At 44.6% G+C, this 14727-nt stretch overlaps 1 protein-coding gene across 3 annotated transcripts in view; it reads left to right on the top strand.

The window, feature by feature from the left end:
• The window catches only part of YPEL2 (yippee like 2), a 111306-nt gene extending 98470 nt beyond the window's left edge, over positions 1-12836 (top strand). For 2 of the 3 annotated variants that reach the window (XM_055386728.2, XM_031011605.3), the window contains exon 5: positions 2707-7264. In XM_055386728.2, the coding sequence (XP_055242703.1) occupies positions 2707-2796 (90 nt within the window). In that variant the 3' untranslated portion in view covers positions 2797-7264. Of the gene's footprint in view, positions 1-2706; positions 7265-11924 lie in introns of those variants that run through there. The other variant, XM_055386729.2, reaches the window with a different exon arrangement.
• The last annotated feature ends 1891 nt before the right edge of the window (positions 12837-14727 follow it).

The following is a 14727-nucleotide window of genomic DNA, read 5'->3' as shown; positions in this document are numbered from 1 at the left end:
ATCTGCCCACCTCAGCCTTTCAAAGTGCTGGGATTACAGGTGTGAGCCACCGTGCCTGGCCCTAAATTTTTTGTATTTTCAGTAGAGACACAGGTTCACCATTTGGTCAGGCTGGTCTCCATCTCCTGACCTCAGGTGATCCCCCCACCTTGGTCTCCCAAAGTGCTGGGATTACAGGTGTGAGCCACCGCACCTGGCCCTCCTTTCATTCCATTGTTACCTCTGTGAAGTAGGTGTGAATCTCCCAGTTCTGTAAATGATGCTTCAATGCTGGGAAGCAGTAGAGGCAGGATTAGTTGGGGTGTTTCTGTTGACACCAGGTCTAGTGCACTTTCCATTGGAATCCAATTCTGACATTTTCCAAATGCCTCTGTGTCTCGGGGCTATTGATTTATTTTATTTATTTTTTGAGACAGGCCCCAGGCTGGACTGCAGTGGTGCAGTCCGGCTCACGGCAGCCTCAACCTCCTGGACCCAGATGATCTTCCTGCCTCAGCCTCACGAGTAGTTAGGACCACAGGTGCATGACATCACACCCAGCTGATTTTTGTATTTTTTTTTTTTTTTTTTGTAGAGATGAGGTTTTGTCATGTTTCCCAGGCTGGTCTCAAACTGGCCTCAAGCAGTCTTCCTGCCTCAGCCTCTCAAAGGGTTAGGATTATGGGTGTGAGCCACCACACCTGGCCGAATTTTTTTTTTCATAATAGGAAACTCATTTTCTTAGTTTTGCTTTTTCCTCCTCCCCCCCCAAACACATTACCGTGGAACAATGGACCTTATTCCCAAAACACATTGCTCTGTCATGTGTATACACACATGTGTGCATGTGTGTGCACAGAGACAGGGAATAATGAAGTGTCAGGGAAATTGCTGCTCTGGTGTGCCTGAGCTCTTGTTCTGAAACACAAAGCCCCTGAGCTCTAGAACAGAAGACACAGTTGATACAACGGTGTCCCAGAACCCCGCAAGGGTACGCCTCAATTCCTTACTAATTCTGGGAGCTCAGGGAAGGGCTGATGTCCACCGCTTGTGCATATGGAGCTGAGACACAGATGGCCAGTGTTTTTCAGAGAATACACCAAGATGTTCTTGTGTGTGTATCTCTGCAAACAAAAGAGCCCTGTTTATTCGCTGGGAGAGCCCACAGTGCTGTGGGTTTAGAAAAGTCACCTGCCAGGTGGTTAGTATGACGTTCTCCCTCTGGGGGCCTGGCAGTTAGGTGGGGCTTAAGGACTGCCAGGTTCTCTGGCCTGGAGTTTATACAGCTCCTGTCTCCACACATCTGACATAGAAGCAGCAAGAAAAACCGATTGAAAAGGAGACCTGTCTGGCCTCACGGTATTTTGTTCCTCTCCCTGTCTTCTCTAAGCCTAACAATTACAGTTTAAAATTAGAACCAGGCGGCCGGGCGCGGTGGCTTACGCCTGTAATCCCAGCAATTTGGGAGGCCTAGGCGGGTGGATCACGAGGTCAGGAGATTGAGACCATCCTGGCTAACATGGTGAAACCCCGTCTCTACTGAAAATACAAAAAAAAATTAGCTGGGCATGGTGGCTGGCTCCTGTAGTCCCAGCTACTTGGGAGGCTGAGGAGGGAGAATGGCTTGAACCCGGGAGACGGTGCTTGTAGTGAGCCGAGATTGCACCACTGCACTCCAGCCTGGGTGACTGAGCAAGACTCCGTCTCAAAATAATAATAAATAAAATTAGAACCAAGTTTTCTTATGTTCTTAGAAACTAGCAGGAATGACACAGAAACTTTATGGATCTAACCCAGGGCAAACTTCCGTTAGCACCAGTAAACCAAGATTTATATATATGTAAATTTATATATGTAAATGTACTAATTCATTCAGCAATTATGTATTGAAATTCTGTTATGTGCCAGGCAGTCTTCTAAGGCTACAGCCATGAGCTAAACATGAAAGTCTCTGCACTCCATGAAGTTTATATTGTAGTCATGGGAGACAGAGCATAAACAAAATAGAAACGCAAATTATAATGTATATTCAGAAGTGAGAAGTACAGTGAAGAAAACTAAAGCAGGGGTTGGGGCAGAAGGGAGAAAGGGAGTACTGGAGTGGAAGTTGGATTTTAAGTAGGGTAGCTGGGGAAGACCTTACTGAGGGGGTGACATTGCAAAGACTTAAATGAGCGAAGCTCCTGGAAAATTGTGTTGTAATATTGTGAAAGTCCTGGTGTTGCCTCAGTTCTGCAGCTAAGCGAGGGGGACATAAAGCGCTTGAGGGATAGGAATCATCTCACTGAGTCAGGGTGAAGCTGGGACCAGACCGTGGTGACGCTGATACCTGTCATCTGCCCCTGCTTCTCTGCTACAAAAGGCATTTCCTTGGCCGGGTGTGGTGGCTCACACCTGTAATCCTAGCAGGCACGAGGGAGGCCAAGGTGGGTGGATCACCTGAGCTCAGGAGTTAGAGACCAGCCTGGCCAACATGGTGAAACCCCATCTTTACTAAAAATACAAAAATTAGCCAGGTGTGGTGGTGGGTGCCTGTAATCCCAGCTACTTGGGAGGCTGAGGCAGGAGAATCGCTCGAACCTGGGAGGCGGAGATTGCAGTGAGTGGAGATTGCGTCATTGCACTCCAGCCTGGGTGACAGAGTGAGACTGCCTCAAAAAAGAAAAAAAAAATCATTTTCTTGTCTTTGGTTGTTCAGTATCTCTTCTCTGCTTCTGTATTTCCTAGGAACATGCTTTTGAAAGCAGCCAGAAATATAAAGAAGGCAAATACATCATTGAACTAGCACACATGATCAAGGACAATGGCTGGGACTGATTGGACAGCATCTACCCAACCTAGTGTCCACGTGAACGCCATTCAACCGAACATTCTTCCCAAGCGTGAGAGAGTGACTGACACTTGGTTCCATCCATTTAGGGGCCTTGCCATCCGGGGCATCCTCCCACCCTGACGCCATCTTTCTGGTGACCGGCCTCTAAATTGCTGTCTCTCTGTCTCTTTGCTTTGTATCTGTTTGTGAGTTGATCCTGGCTTCTCTCTCTGTTCTAGTTTTGGCTGAAAACAAAACAACAAAAGGAACAGATCCTTGACCGCATGGCGGCAGCCCACCTTGGTAAGGGCCCCAGGGCCCATGCGAGAGCTGCCTGATGGCCTCTTGTCAGGAGAGCAGTGGCACGGGGGCGTGAGGAAGAGGGAAAGGGGAAACTCTAAGGGTCCTGGCGCGGGGAAGGGGTGGAAGGGTGGAGGTAGGAACAAAATTGCGCCGCTCCTGGAGACCTGATAACTTAGGCTTGAAATAATTGACTTGTCTAAAAGGACAAAGAGAAAAAAAAAAATACCTCATGACTGCATTCTCTCTGACTAGAAGCTTCTGTGCCTGACACCAAATGTGCCAGGTTAGCAAATGAGCACAAGATGTGGCCCTGATTCTAGTTGGTGGGGCAAGGGCCTGGTTCTCCTGGGCTGAGTGGGGGAGTGTCCTGGCAGCAGCGAGTGACTTGGGCAGTGGCCAGGTGGGTGCGATGACTCTGATGCCTCACTCAGTCTCTGGGCAATCATCATCTTTGCCTCTAGCCACCGTAGATAAGGTGTGAGGGGACTGCTGTTTGCAATGGGCTTACCATCCAAATATCCCAAAGGCGTTGACCAGCAACCAAGTAAAATCAGTAATTGAGGAGAGCAGGGCACAAAGGGGCTGCAGTTTGGGAGCTCCTGAAGAAATGGCTCAGATATTGAGTCAGAGAAATAAAAAGTAGGATCAGTTAGCAATTCTAACTGCCCTTCCTTCTGACCCCTCATAAGAGGAGTGTGGTGAGGGAGGGGACTGGGTAGGAGTCATCCCAGGAGGAGGGGTTTACATTGGAACCAGTTCAGGTTCGGTGCATCTTTCCTCTTCGGTTTTACAGTGGCTTCCGTGGGATCGTCAGTAATAACCTGGCTGGTAGATTCCTCATGCCCCTAATTGTCTCACTTAGGCCTGAATGTCTTGCATGGAGAGAAATCTCCTGTCAGTGTGGTCCAGCAGCAGGGAGGAGTTCTGCCCAAATTCCGATATCACCCCCTCCCCCATCCAAACATCCTCCGATTAGGGAAGTGGAGAGCACATCCCTGTAAGGCCCATAAGAGAAAGAGGAGTTTGTTACATTTAATCAACACTGTGAAGTCTGTTCTACAGCAATTCAGCCATTACACAGTATATGACTGAAACTCATTTAACTGGGTTAATTTCATTTCTTAGACTGAATATATTATTAAGATACGTGTGCGTGTTAGGTAATTCTCAGCATCTCCTCCAAGTAGGCCGACCTTCTCGGAAAATTCACCCTAAAAGTCTCACAAAAGAATGAGTTCATGGGGAGATTCTGTAAAGTGATGAACTGAGATGAAAGCAGCCAACAGCCCAGGAGCTTTTCAGAATCGCGTCTGCAGCAGAACCAGTTTCCATTCAGAGCGCGTCCTTGGTGGAAATGCTTTTTTGTGTGTCTCCACGTGCTGATGGTGGAATGGGAGCCCCAAGACAGGTGTGGGCTTAGAAATCGACTTTTGTTCCCCAAGGCTTCTTGTCCAGATCTTTCCAGTGCTTTCATAGCCCTGGGAGATCAAGTTGTTCTCCCCACCTTACTGCAAGGTAGACTGAAGTTCAGAAGAAATACTGAATTTCTGCTCCCAGAAGAATAGTTTCTCTGGCTCACAGGCCCAAGTTCTCAATGAAATCGTTTTTTAACTTTCACATTCCTAAGCTGGCTTCCCGGCACAGAAGCCATGGATTTCCCCTCTCTCCCTTCCCGCTCCTCAAGGAAATAGTCTTCCTTTATGGATTTTCATTGGACCCTTTCCTCAGGGATTGTCCTGGCTGTTTATTGATAGTCCTTCCCATAAGAAGAAAATGGGGGTTAAACATGGGGTAGGTATTTTGTCTTTCAAACTACAAATGGAATGTGGTGACATAAACTAGACATGGGGTGCCCTCAAGTTTCCAAGGGGACCAGTGTGCCACTGTTCTTCCTTGGGGATGAGGCCTTTGACTGTTGGATGGATCAGAGCAGGCTCCAGTCAGACCCTGGTTCTGAATGTTTTTTTTTTTCGGTGACTATCCAGTGAGCCTTCAGTGAGTGCAAGGCGCCATACTTGCTGTGAGAGAGCTGAGTAGAGTGTTGGTTTTTCCATAACTACAGGGGAAAAAAAAAGTCATTAGGCTTTCCCTTTGTGTCAGTGAAACCAAAAGTGCTTCTTACAACGTTCGCTCTGTTCATGGGTTGTCTATCTAACATTGAGCAGCATTGGAGAGGCCACAGCTGAGCTATGGAGATGCTAAATTAACTCATGGCCTCAGTCAGTCAGTTCATTCTTTAATTTCCTCACCAAATTATTGACTTAGAGCATAACCAAAGACCTCATTCATTCACCCCAGGTGGGTTGGGGGAATTGGAGTTTGTTGGTGAAGTTTGGGGGCAGGGTATGGGGAGTAGAGACAGGGTAAGGAGACGTGAGAAAGGAAAAGGCATGAAGTTCTATACCTCAGCCAGCAGCTGCCTTCGTTTGGAACTGAAGTCCAGCCAGCAGACTCTCTAGCTCCATGTCCCCTGTGCCACCCTAGGTCATATGACCTTGGCCACCTTGGAGTAGACCCAGACCCCTCGGGACCCGGGACATTAGTCTCAGGCTGCTGATGGATTGATTTGACATGAACCAAACACAGCCAAACTCGATACCCACAAGCTGTCAGCTGGACCTGACTGAGTGTTCTTCCTGAGTTCACGAGGATAGGCTAGAGTGATTTTTACTGGTGGATCAGTGTGTGCAAAAGAGATGACCCTTTATAAAGAGATTTTCAAGTGGATATATATAAAAGAAACAGTTGCTTGTAAAATATACTTTTGTAAATAATATTTAATTTTTTAAATAATATATTTGGTGCTGTTTTCTCAGATCCCCTGAGAGCACTTTTTATTTTCCTTTTAAATTCTATGGTTTCCTTTGCATTTCTTGAAGTATATTTTAAGGGAAACAGTGATCACCAATACATGTTTTCAGTTTTTTTTTTTTTTAAGGTCTCTATCACTTTAATCTGGATCAAGGCTTTGAAGCAATGCCTCTCTGCATTTTTTCCCCAGTGGAACAGACTCTGCAGTACATTAATCAGGTTGAGAATTGAAATATTTTCTTGCATCAGTATTGGCTAGAAAAGAAAATAAATAAAACCAAGTTAATTTAGTAGTAACAACTTACAGTGATTCTTCCTGTTGGAAGAATTTCCAACAAATCAGAATCACATTTTTAGTTGTGCGTGTGCGCGCGCATGTGTGTAAAAAGCACTTTCGATTGTGCCTCCTGTTTTCTCGAGTGGGGACACTTTAACTACAGTTTACACCTCGGGCGCATAAAGTTTTTCTTCTCTTTCTCTCTGGTTGTTTCTGTTTCTGAGTGGACCAACAGCAGAACCCACGAGGATTTGTTTGAGTATGGAGCTGTTGCAGGTTTGCTCCTTTTTCTTGATTTGCGTGATCAGCTTTTACAGACTGTAAAGGAGATGTGTTGTTTGTGAAGATGGAGCAGAGTCAAATCTGTGCTTCTAACTGAGATGAGAGTGTATTAATCATGTATCGCAGGGCTCCAGCTGTTTTAGAAGCCGCATCATGTTAAACATTAACTGGTTTGGATTAAAAGAACATTAATATTATAATATACATATCTTAGTGGTAAACAGCTTTTTTTTTTTTTAAGGTCAGATTGCCTCAGGTTCAGAAAGAGGCTGAGAAATCAAATCTTGAACACAATCAACTTACATATTTTGAAGGAATCTGCCTCAAATGAGAAAATATGCTAGTTGTCTAGATAGAGGAAAGAGATATTTACTTTTTTTAAAATTAAAATAGTTATGAAATCTGGCAGAAAAGGTAAAGCCTAGAAGAAACTATGAAAGCTATTCTCATGTTACCAAATTCTATCTGCCCATATGTTTTTGTGTAACATTTCGGTGACAGTGGGAGTCGGTTCCCTTTCCCAACCTGCAGAGACTATCTTCCAATACAGAATCTGTCTATTTATGCTTGTGTTTACAAACTGTATTTGTTGGGTTTGGGTTTTTGTTTTCTTTGGTGGCATTTTTCAGGTCACTTTGCTTCTATAACAAAGGTAATTGTTTTCAAATAATTTGTCTTCACCTTTTCCCGTATTTGTACATAGTGATTCAGTATTAGAGAAAAGTGCATCGTTTCTGTCATATTTCCAATCTGTGTTGGTGCTCATTTGAGAAAATAAAAGTTTTCAAATATTAACTCTTTGAAGAGCTCATCTGTCTTCCTTGACCCAGTGTGTTTGATCTTGACATTTCATATTAAAGTATTTAAAGGCCTATCTAAATCCAGTCACAGATCTGTTGACTGAGACCCTAAGGGCTTGTTTTTCCCAAGGACAGTCAGCTAACTAATGAATAACAGCAGGTCTCCTGCTTATCTGCAAATGCTTCTCCTGGCTTTAGATATCAGAAATGCATGAGTGACCTTTATCCAGTTCTGTGTACAAAGCCCCATATTCAATAGACTCTGCAGACTTTTCTGATGACACCAATTTCTTTGGAAATAGTATTGCATGAAGTAAAGGGAAAAAAAGAAGTAAAACAACAAAATTATATCAAAAAGGGGTGTTATCATCTCTGAATGATTGGCTAACAGAGACCGGTATTCACAGTTATAACATATGGCATATCAGATTTTCTCATTTTTATTTTATTTTTATTATCAACACATTTATTAAACATGTGTTTGATTCCAGGCACTGGGCAAGGCAGTTCTATCATCCTAATAAATAAGCTGTTTTTGTTTGCCAAGTACTTTTCCTCTGGTCTGCTCCATATGCACACACTGTCTTGTATATCCAGTCATTGTAAGTAAATTTTGTGAGCTGGTGCCTTCATTTAACATAAGCTAAACAATTTTGTCTCGGCATCATCATTATTATATTTTTTATTTTTATTTTATTTTATTTTGTTTTTGAGACAGAGTCTCACTCTGTTGCCCAGACTGGAGTGCAGTGGCACCATCTCGGCTCACTGCAACCTCTGCCTCTTGGGTTCAAGTGATTCTCCTGACTCAGCCTCCTGAGTAGCTAGGATTATAGGCACGTGCCACCACGCCCGGCTAACTTTTGTATTTTTAGTAGAGACGGGGTTTCACCATGTTGGCCAGGCTGGTCTCGAACTCCTGATCTCAAGTGATCTGCCCACATCGGCCTCCCAAAGTGCTGGGATTACAGGTGTGAGCCACCGTGCCCAGTTTATCATTTTATACTATATCTTAAAGTACCTTTTCAAAAGCTTGCTTCCATATCTTATGGAGTACCCATCTTGTACAGGCAGCCAAAATGGCAAAGAAGATATTAAAACTACACAAGTGTGCATGTTTCACATTGCTAATATTTTTAAAGCCTTTCTATGGCCAGGCACCGTGGCTTATGTTCATAATCCCAGCACTTTGGGAGGCTAAGGCAGAAGGGTGGCTTGAGTCCAGGAGTTTACAACCAGCCGGGGCAACATAGTGAGACCCCATCTGTATAAAAAAATTAGCCAGGCATGGTGGTGCATGCCTGCAGTCCAGCTTCTTGGGAGGCTGCGCTGGGAGGATTGCTTGAGCCCAGAAAGTTGAGGCTGCAGTGGGTCGCGATTGTGCCACCAGACTCCAGCCTGGGTGACAGAATGAGACCCTGTCTTTAAAAAAAAAAACAAAAAAAGTCTGTTTTATGAAAAAGGACATGCCTTCTCTCCTTCCCACACATTTTCACCTACCCATTCTGGGCCCAGCTACACTTGACTTTTATTTGTCCTTCAGTATATTATCTTCTTCCAGTGACCTGTTTTGCTTCAGTGGATGTGCCTGTTACCATTTCGTTCTTGTTTGCCTTTTGCAGAGAAGGACGAGAGAAAAAGAATATGCATGAGACAACCAATGTCAAGCCATCTTTGGGTCCTCATTCTTTCAAGCTCTTGTTTCCCTGCTGGGAGAAAGGGAGGGGAGAGGACACTATCCCCATTTTGTAGATAATGAAATTGAGGTTTTGCAAGGTCTCATTACTAAACCATGTTCCAATTTTAGCCTTGTTAAGTCTTTTTTTTTTCCTTTGAGGTAGGGTCCGGCTCTGTCACCCAGGGCGGAGTGCAGTGGTGCAATCTTTGTTAACTGCAGCCTCCACCTCCTGGGCTCAAGTGATCTTCCTGCCTCAGCCTCCAGAGTAGCTGGGACCACAGGTGCACACCACCACACCCAGCTAATTTTTGTATTTTTTTGTAGAGCTGGGGTTTCGGCATGTTGCCATGTTAATTCTGGTGCTGCTTCACATGACACTTTCCCAGTCTGCCCACCCTGACTGCTTAATAAGAGCTCAGGGAATGCAAATTAGAAAATTAACATAAAACAGCTACAGAAGTCAATGCTACCTGGAAAGTATTATGTATTTCATAGCTCAATATTTTTACACTGGGCTTTGTTGTTGTTTTTCAATACTCTCTAATGGATTACATATGTAATCCTTGGCCATCTACATTAATAATAGGTGCTGAATAAATGCTCGATGGGCCTTGAATTGGATGGTGGAGAATTAACAGCTTTTAAAAAAATCTGTTCAATCATGTCAGTATGTTTAAGAGGAGAATGGAGAAGTTAAGCATAAAATGCTTCCTACATAGGGAAATGGTTCGGTTTATTTGCATTTATTTATCCTACAAGCATTTTTTTTGGACACCTATTATATGCCTAGTCTAGTAGGGAAACCAATCCAAGGGAGCAGAAAGCTGTGGTACTAATTTTGCGGTGTGAGAGGATGAGGGATTATTATGCAAGGTCCTCCCCACTTTGGGCCAAATGGCTCGCCACATCAGCCAGGACCCTCACACAGGACCACTGGACCCTCACAGGCACCTACTTTCTGCTGAAGCAGTTGCTCATAAAGCCTTTCATCTGAAACCAGTAAGTGGCTCGTGTCCTAGAGCGGGTCATGGGGTAGGCTCTGGAGCTAGAGCAACTGAGCTCAAATACTGATTTCCCTTAGATAATCTGTAGAAAAGGCTCAGCCCAGTGCCTGGCACAAAGTTAAGGAGTCAGGAAGATGATTGTTATCACGCATGGCACAAGTCTATTTTGAATTGAGATTGGGATGAAGAATATTATATTTGCTCTTTATGCACATTATTTGTTTAGTTCACACAATAATCCCCCCATTTCACAGAAGAAGAAACTGAGGTTCAAGAAGTATAAATAGCCTGCCTGTGGAAAAGCGAGGATTTTCACTCTTGTTCTGATTCTGTGAAGCCCACACCCTATCTGTGGCCCCAGCCCGCCATGAAAATCAACCAGAAAGAAACTTCCTGGCAGATCTGAGCACACACCAAAATGTCATGGCTATTTTGTTCACTCATGTTTTATTCTTTTTACATATAAAATGGAAATCCTGGCCTTTCAAGCATTGGAGAAACAGAGCTTAAAACTGTGGGATGGTTGGGTTGTATTATACTTTTATTTTACAGGAGTTCAGCCTTTTTGATTGTGGCACTATGCTTTTATATTTCTTTTCTTTTCTTTTTTTTTTTTTGGAGGCAGGGTCTCTCACTCTGGTTGCCCAGGCAGGAGTGCAGTGGCACGATCAAGGCTCACTGCAGCTTCCACCTCCCGGCCTCTCGAACTCCTGGCCTCAAGTGAGCCACCCTCCTCAGCCTCCCAAAGTGCTGGGATTACAGGCATGCACCACCATGCCCAGCCTTATATTTCTTTTGAGGGGAAAAAATGTTGTTTTCACTTGCTCAAAATGATTTTAAAAGATAAAAAAAATCCAGACCCTTGCCCACATGAAAGTGACTAAGGTATTCTAACACATGACAACATCTTTATGGAGCCATTCAGAGGTAATTCTCCAGGGTAGCTTGGAACAAGCCAAGGATTGAAAAAGTTCATGTTGCATATAAGGTACCTGTAATTCCCAATGACAAAGAATTATATATATACATATATATATATATATATATATTTTTTTTTTTTTTTTTTTTTTTTTTTTTTTGAGACTGAGTTTTGCTCTTGTTGCCCAGGCTGGATGCAATGGTGCGATCTCGCGTCACCGCAACCTCCACCTCCCGGGTTCATGCAATTCTCGTGCCTTAGCCTCCCAAGTAGCTGGCATGTGCCATCACACCTGGCTAATTTTGTATTTTTAGTAGAGACGGGGTTTCTCCATGTTGGTCAGACTGGTCTTGAACTCCCGACCTCAGGTGATCAAAGTGCTGGGATTATAGGTGTGAGCCACCGTGCCTGGCGAGTTATATTTATTTTCAATTAAAATAATGATTTATCCCGAGCTCATGAGCTCAGAAATCAACAGAGTCAAGTGGAAAGAACCTTGGTTTTGGGGTTGGACAGATGGATTTGAAGCCTGGCTGCATGTTTACACAATTATCACTTTGAGAAAGTCACTGCAATTATGAGGTCTCGTTTCCATCATCTGTAAATAGGGGATACCAGCAACCATGTAAGTTATCGTGAGGTCAAATATAATGACAGCCATAAAGTGCCCAGCACAAATGGGTCTCCGCAAGTGTCACTTGTCTTTTTACTGATTGATTGGAACTCACTACGGTGAACACTGTGAGCACATAGGATATTTAGGATTCAGTACTCATCCCTCGGAGCCCACCTCTACACAGGGGACTGACACCCAGAGAAGTTAAGTAATCATGGTTACTGGGCCTAATAAGCAGCAGCCCTGTTAGGCAATGAAGCTAGTGGTCCTTGCACCATACTACTTGCTTTTACTTCTAGAGGAGAGTGTACTTTTATGGAAAGAAGAAAGGTAGGGGGGCATCAGCTAGAAAAATCATCCTTGAATTTTATGCTAACCCTCTCTGATGGTCTTCAGTACAGCAAAATGCACTCATCATCCCTGCACTCTGGTCTGGTGTGCAGGTAACGTGCTGGAGAGGAGGAGGCCCAATGCTGTCAAATTCACTCACCTCCCCAGCTTCCCCTGGACGTGTCTGCCTCAAATTCTGAGCCACTTCGCCAGAGCAAGGCCACGTAAGCAAAGCAACCAAGCAGTCGAATCGGGGATGTTTTATTTATGGCTTTAATAATGATGCCTCTTGGGGAAATTTTAGTTTCCCATTCCCAGAAGCGAAAATGCGTCTACAGAATGTTCTTAAAATTTATTACTGTTTATGTTTTTTCCTACCACAGTCTTTCCACCACCTTAATAGAGTTTAAAACATCCCTTCCCAAAGTAGACAGGATGATCTGTGCTGTCATTCATTTGGCTGGTTCTTGACCAAGCCAGCACACTTAAAAATTGAAAATACAGGTTGATAATGCTGCTGCTGATGACCTAATCCTATGTTGAACCTGTTGTGGTTATTATTAAAACTGCTGCTAATTCAACAGGACCTTGTTTCGGCACTGCCCAGTTCTCAGTCACTTATTTCCAGGGCAGCTGGAAGAACTGCACCCATATCTCTTGGAGGCACTCAGGCTTGAAGCTGTTTCCATGGAGACGAGACATACCCAAGGTTCAGATTTCATTTCGTTTTAGATCTCAATGATATTATAAAAGAAATAGTTTACTGGCGAGAATTCTCAGCCATCTGAGAGAGGAGGCTGGAGGGAAAAGAGAGCTGCTGACCTCCTGGAGCCCTTGCTGTAGGAGGGACTGCTTTGGGAGTTTTTGTTTAACAAGGGAGAGTGGGTAGTCATCCTGCAAAGAAAAGGTCAGCGTTCTCTCATAAGTAACTGGCATGGACTTTCTGAGTCCAGTGCATCAGACATTTCCTCTTGCCTTGGGTAAACCCAGGTTTAGCCTGAGGGAGGCTTGCTTGAAAAAGCAAGCAGTGGGACAAGGCAGACAGAACTCAACATAAGAATGCCTGTATTTTTTTTTTTTTTTTTTGGAGACAGTCTCACTGTGTCATCCAGGCTGGGGTGCAGTGGCACGATCTCAGCTCACTGCAACCTCTGCCTCCTGGGTTCAAGCGATTCTCCTGCCTCAGCCTCCTAAGTAGCTGGGATTACAGATGTGTGCCACCATGCCCAGCTAATTTTTGCATTTTTAGTAGAGATGGGGTTTCACCATGTTGGCCAGGCTGGTCTCCAACTCCCGACCTCAGGTGATCCACCTGCCTCAGCTTCCCATGGTGCTGGGATTATAGGCTTGAGCCACCGCGCCTGGTGGAGAATGCCTGCAAAAGACTTTTCTACCAGTGGGCATGAGACGCACAGGCATGTGGTTTAAAACTCGGGCACCAGAGTCAGACCTGGTTCTGTTGCTAGTTAGATGTGTGACCGTGGATAGATCAGTTACCTTCCTTTTTTTTAAGAGATAAGGTTTTGGTCTGTCACCCAGGCCACTGGAGTGCAGTGGCATTGTCATAACTCATTGCAGCCTCAATCTCCTGGGCTCAAGTGATTCATCTCGGCCTCCCAAGTAGCTGGGACTACAGGCCTGCACCACCACACCCGGCTAATTTTTGTATTTTTATTTTTGTAGAGATAGAGTCTCACTATGTTGCCCAGGCCTCAAATGATCCTCCCACATTGGTCTCCCAAAGTACTGGGGTTAAAGGCGTGAGCCACCACACCTGGCCAGATCAGTTACCTTCTGAGACTCAGTTGACCCATCTATAAAAAGGGGTTACAGGCCGGGCACAGTGGCTCATGCCTGTAATCCCAGCACTTTGGGAGGCCGAGGTGAGTGGATTGTTTGAGCCCAGGAGTTTGAGACCGGCCTGGGCAACATAGTGAGACCCTGTCTCTACAAAAAAATTAAAAAATTAGCCAGGCATGGTGGTGTACACCTGTAGTTCCAGCTACTTGGGGGGCTGAGGTGGGAGGACTGCTTGAGCCTGGGAGGTTAAGGCTGCAGTGAGCTATGATTGTGCCACTGCACTCCAGCCTGGGCAAGAGAGCAAGACCTTATTTCAAAAAAAAAAAAAGAGTTGCTGTGAGGACTAAGTGAGATCATGCACGTAGAGAAAGCCTGGCACTGTATAGCTGAAGAAATGGTCATGATTTTTGCTTCAGTAGTGTGAGGGCAAGGCATGGATTTATGTTACTCAAAGTAGAAAATGCATGTGAAAGCCGGGCATAGTGGCTCATGCCTGTAATCCTAGTACTTTGGGAGGCTGAGATGGGTGGATCACCTGAGGTCAATTTTTTTGTAGAGATAGGGTCTCACTATGTTGCCCAGGCTGGTCTCAAACTCCTGGGCTCAAACAGTCCACTCACCTCGGCCTCCCAAAGTGCTGGGATTACAGGCATGAGCCACTGTGCCCGGCCTGTAACCCCTTTTTATAGATGGGTCAACTGAGTCTCAGAAGGTACGAGACCATCCTGGCCAACATGATGAAACCCTGTCTCTACTAAAAATACAAAAAAATTAGCTGGGCATGGTGGCGTATGCCTGTAATCCCAGCTACTTGGGAGGCTGAGGCAGGAGAATCGCTGGAACCTGGGAGGCAGAGGTTGCAGTGAGCCAAGATTGCACCAATACACTCCAGCCTCGGCGACAGAGCAAGACTCCATCTCAAAAAAAAAAAAAAAAAAAAGAAAAAAAGAAAATGTATGTGAAACACTGCACAGAGGAGAGGGATTCTCAATATCATGGATGATAATGATCCCTTTTTTCTCATGTACTTTTTTTTTTTAACTTTTAGGTTCAGGAGTACATGCGAAGGTTTGTTACATAGGCAAACTCATGTACAAGGGTTTGTTATATAGATTA

Source organism: Gorilla gorilla, chromosome 4, assembly GCF_029281585.2.
Source record: "Gorilla gorilla gorilla isolate KB3781 chromosome 4, NHGRI_mGorGor1-v2.1_pri, whole genome shotgun sequence".
NCBI lineage: Eukaryota > Metazoa > Chordata > Mammalia > Primates > Hominidae > Gorilla > Gorilla gorilla.
Note: the sequence above shows the minus strand (reverse complement) of the source record. Positions and strands in the feature narration are given on the sequence as shown.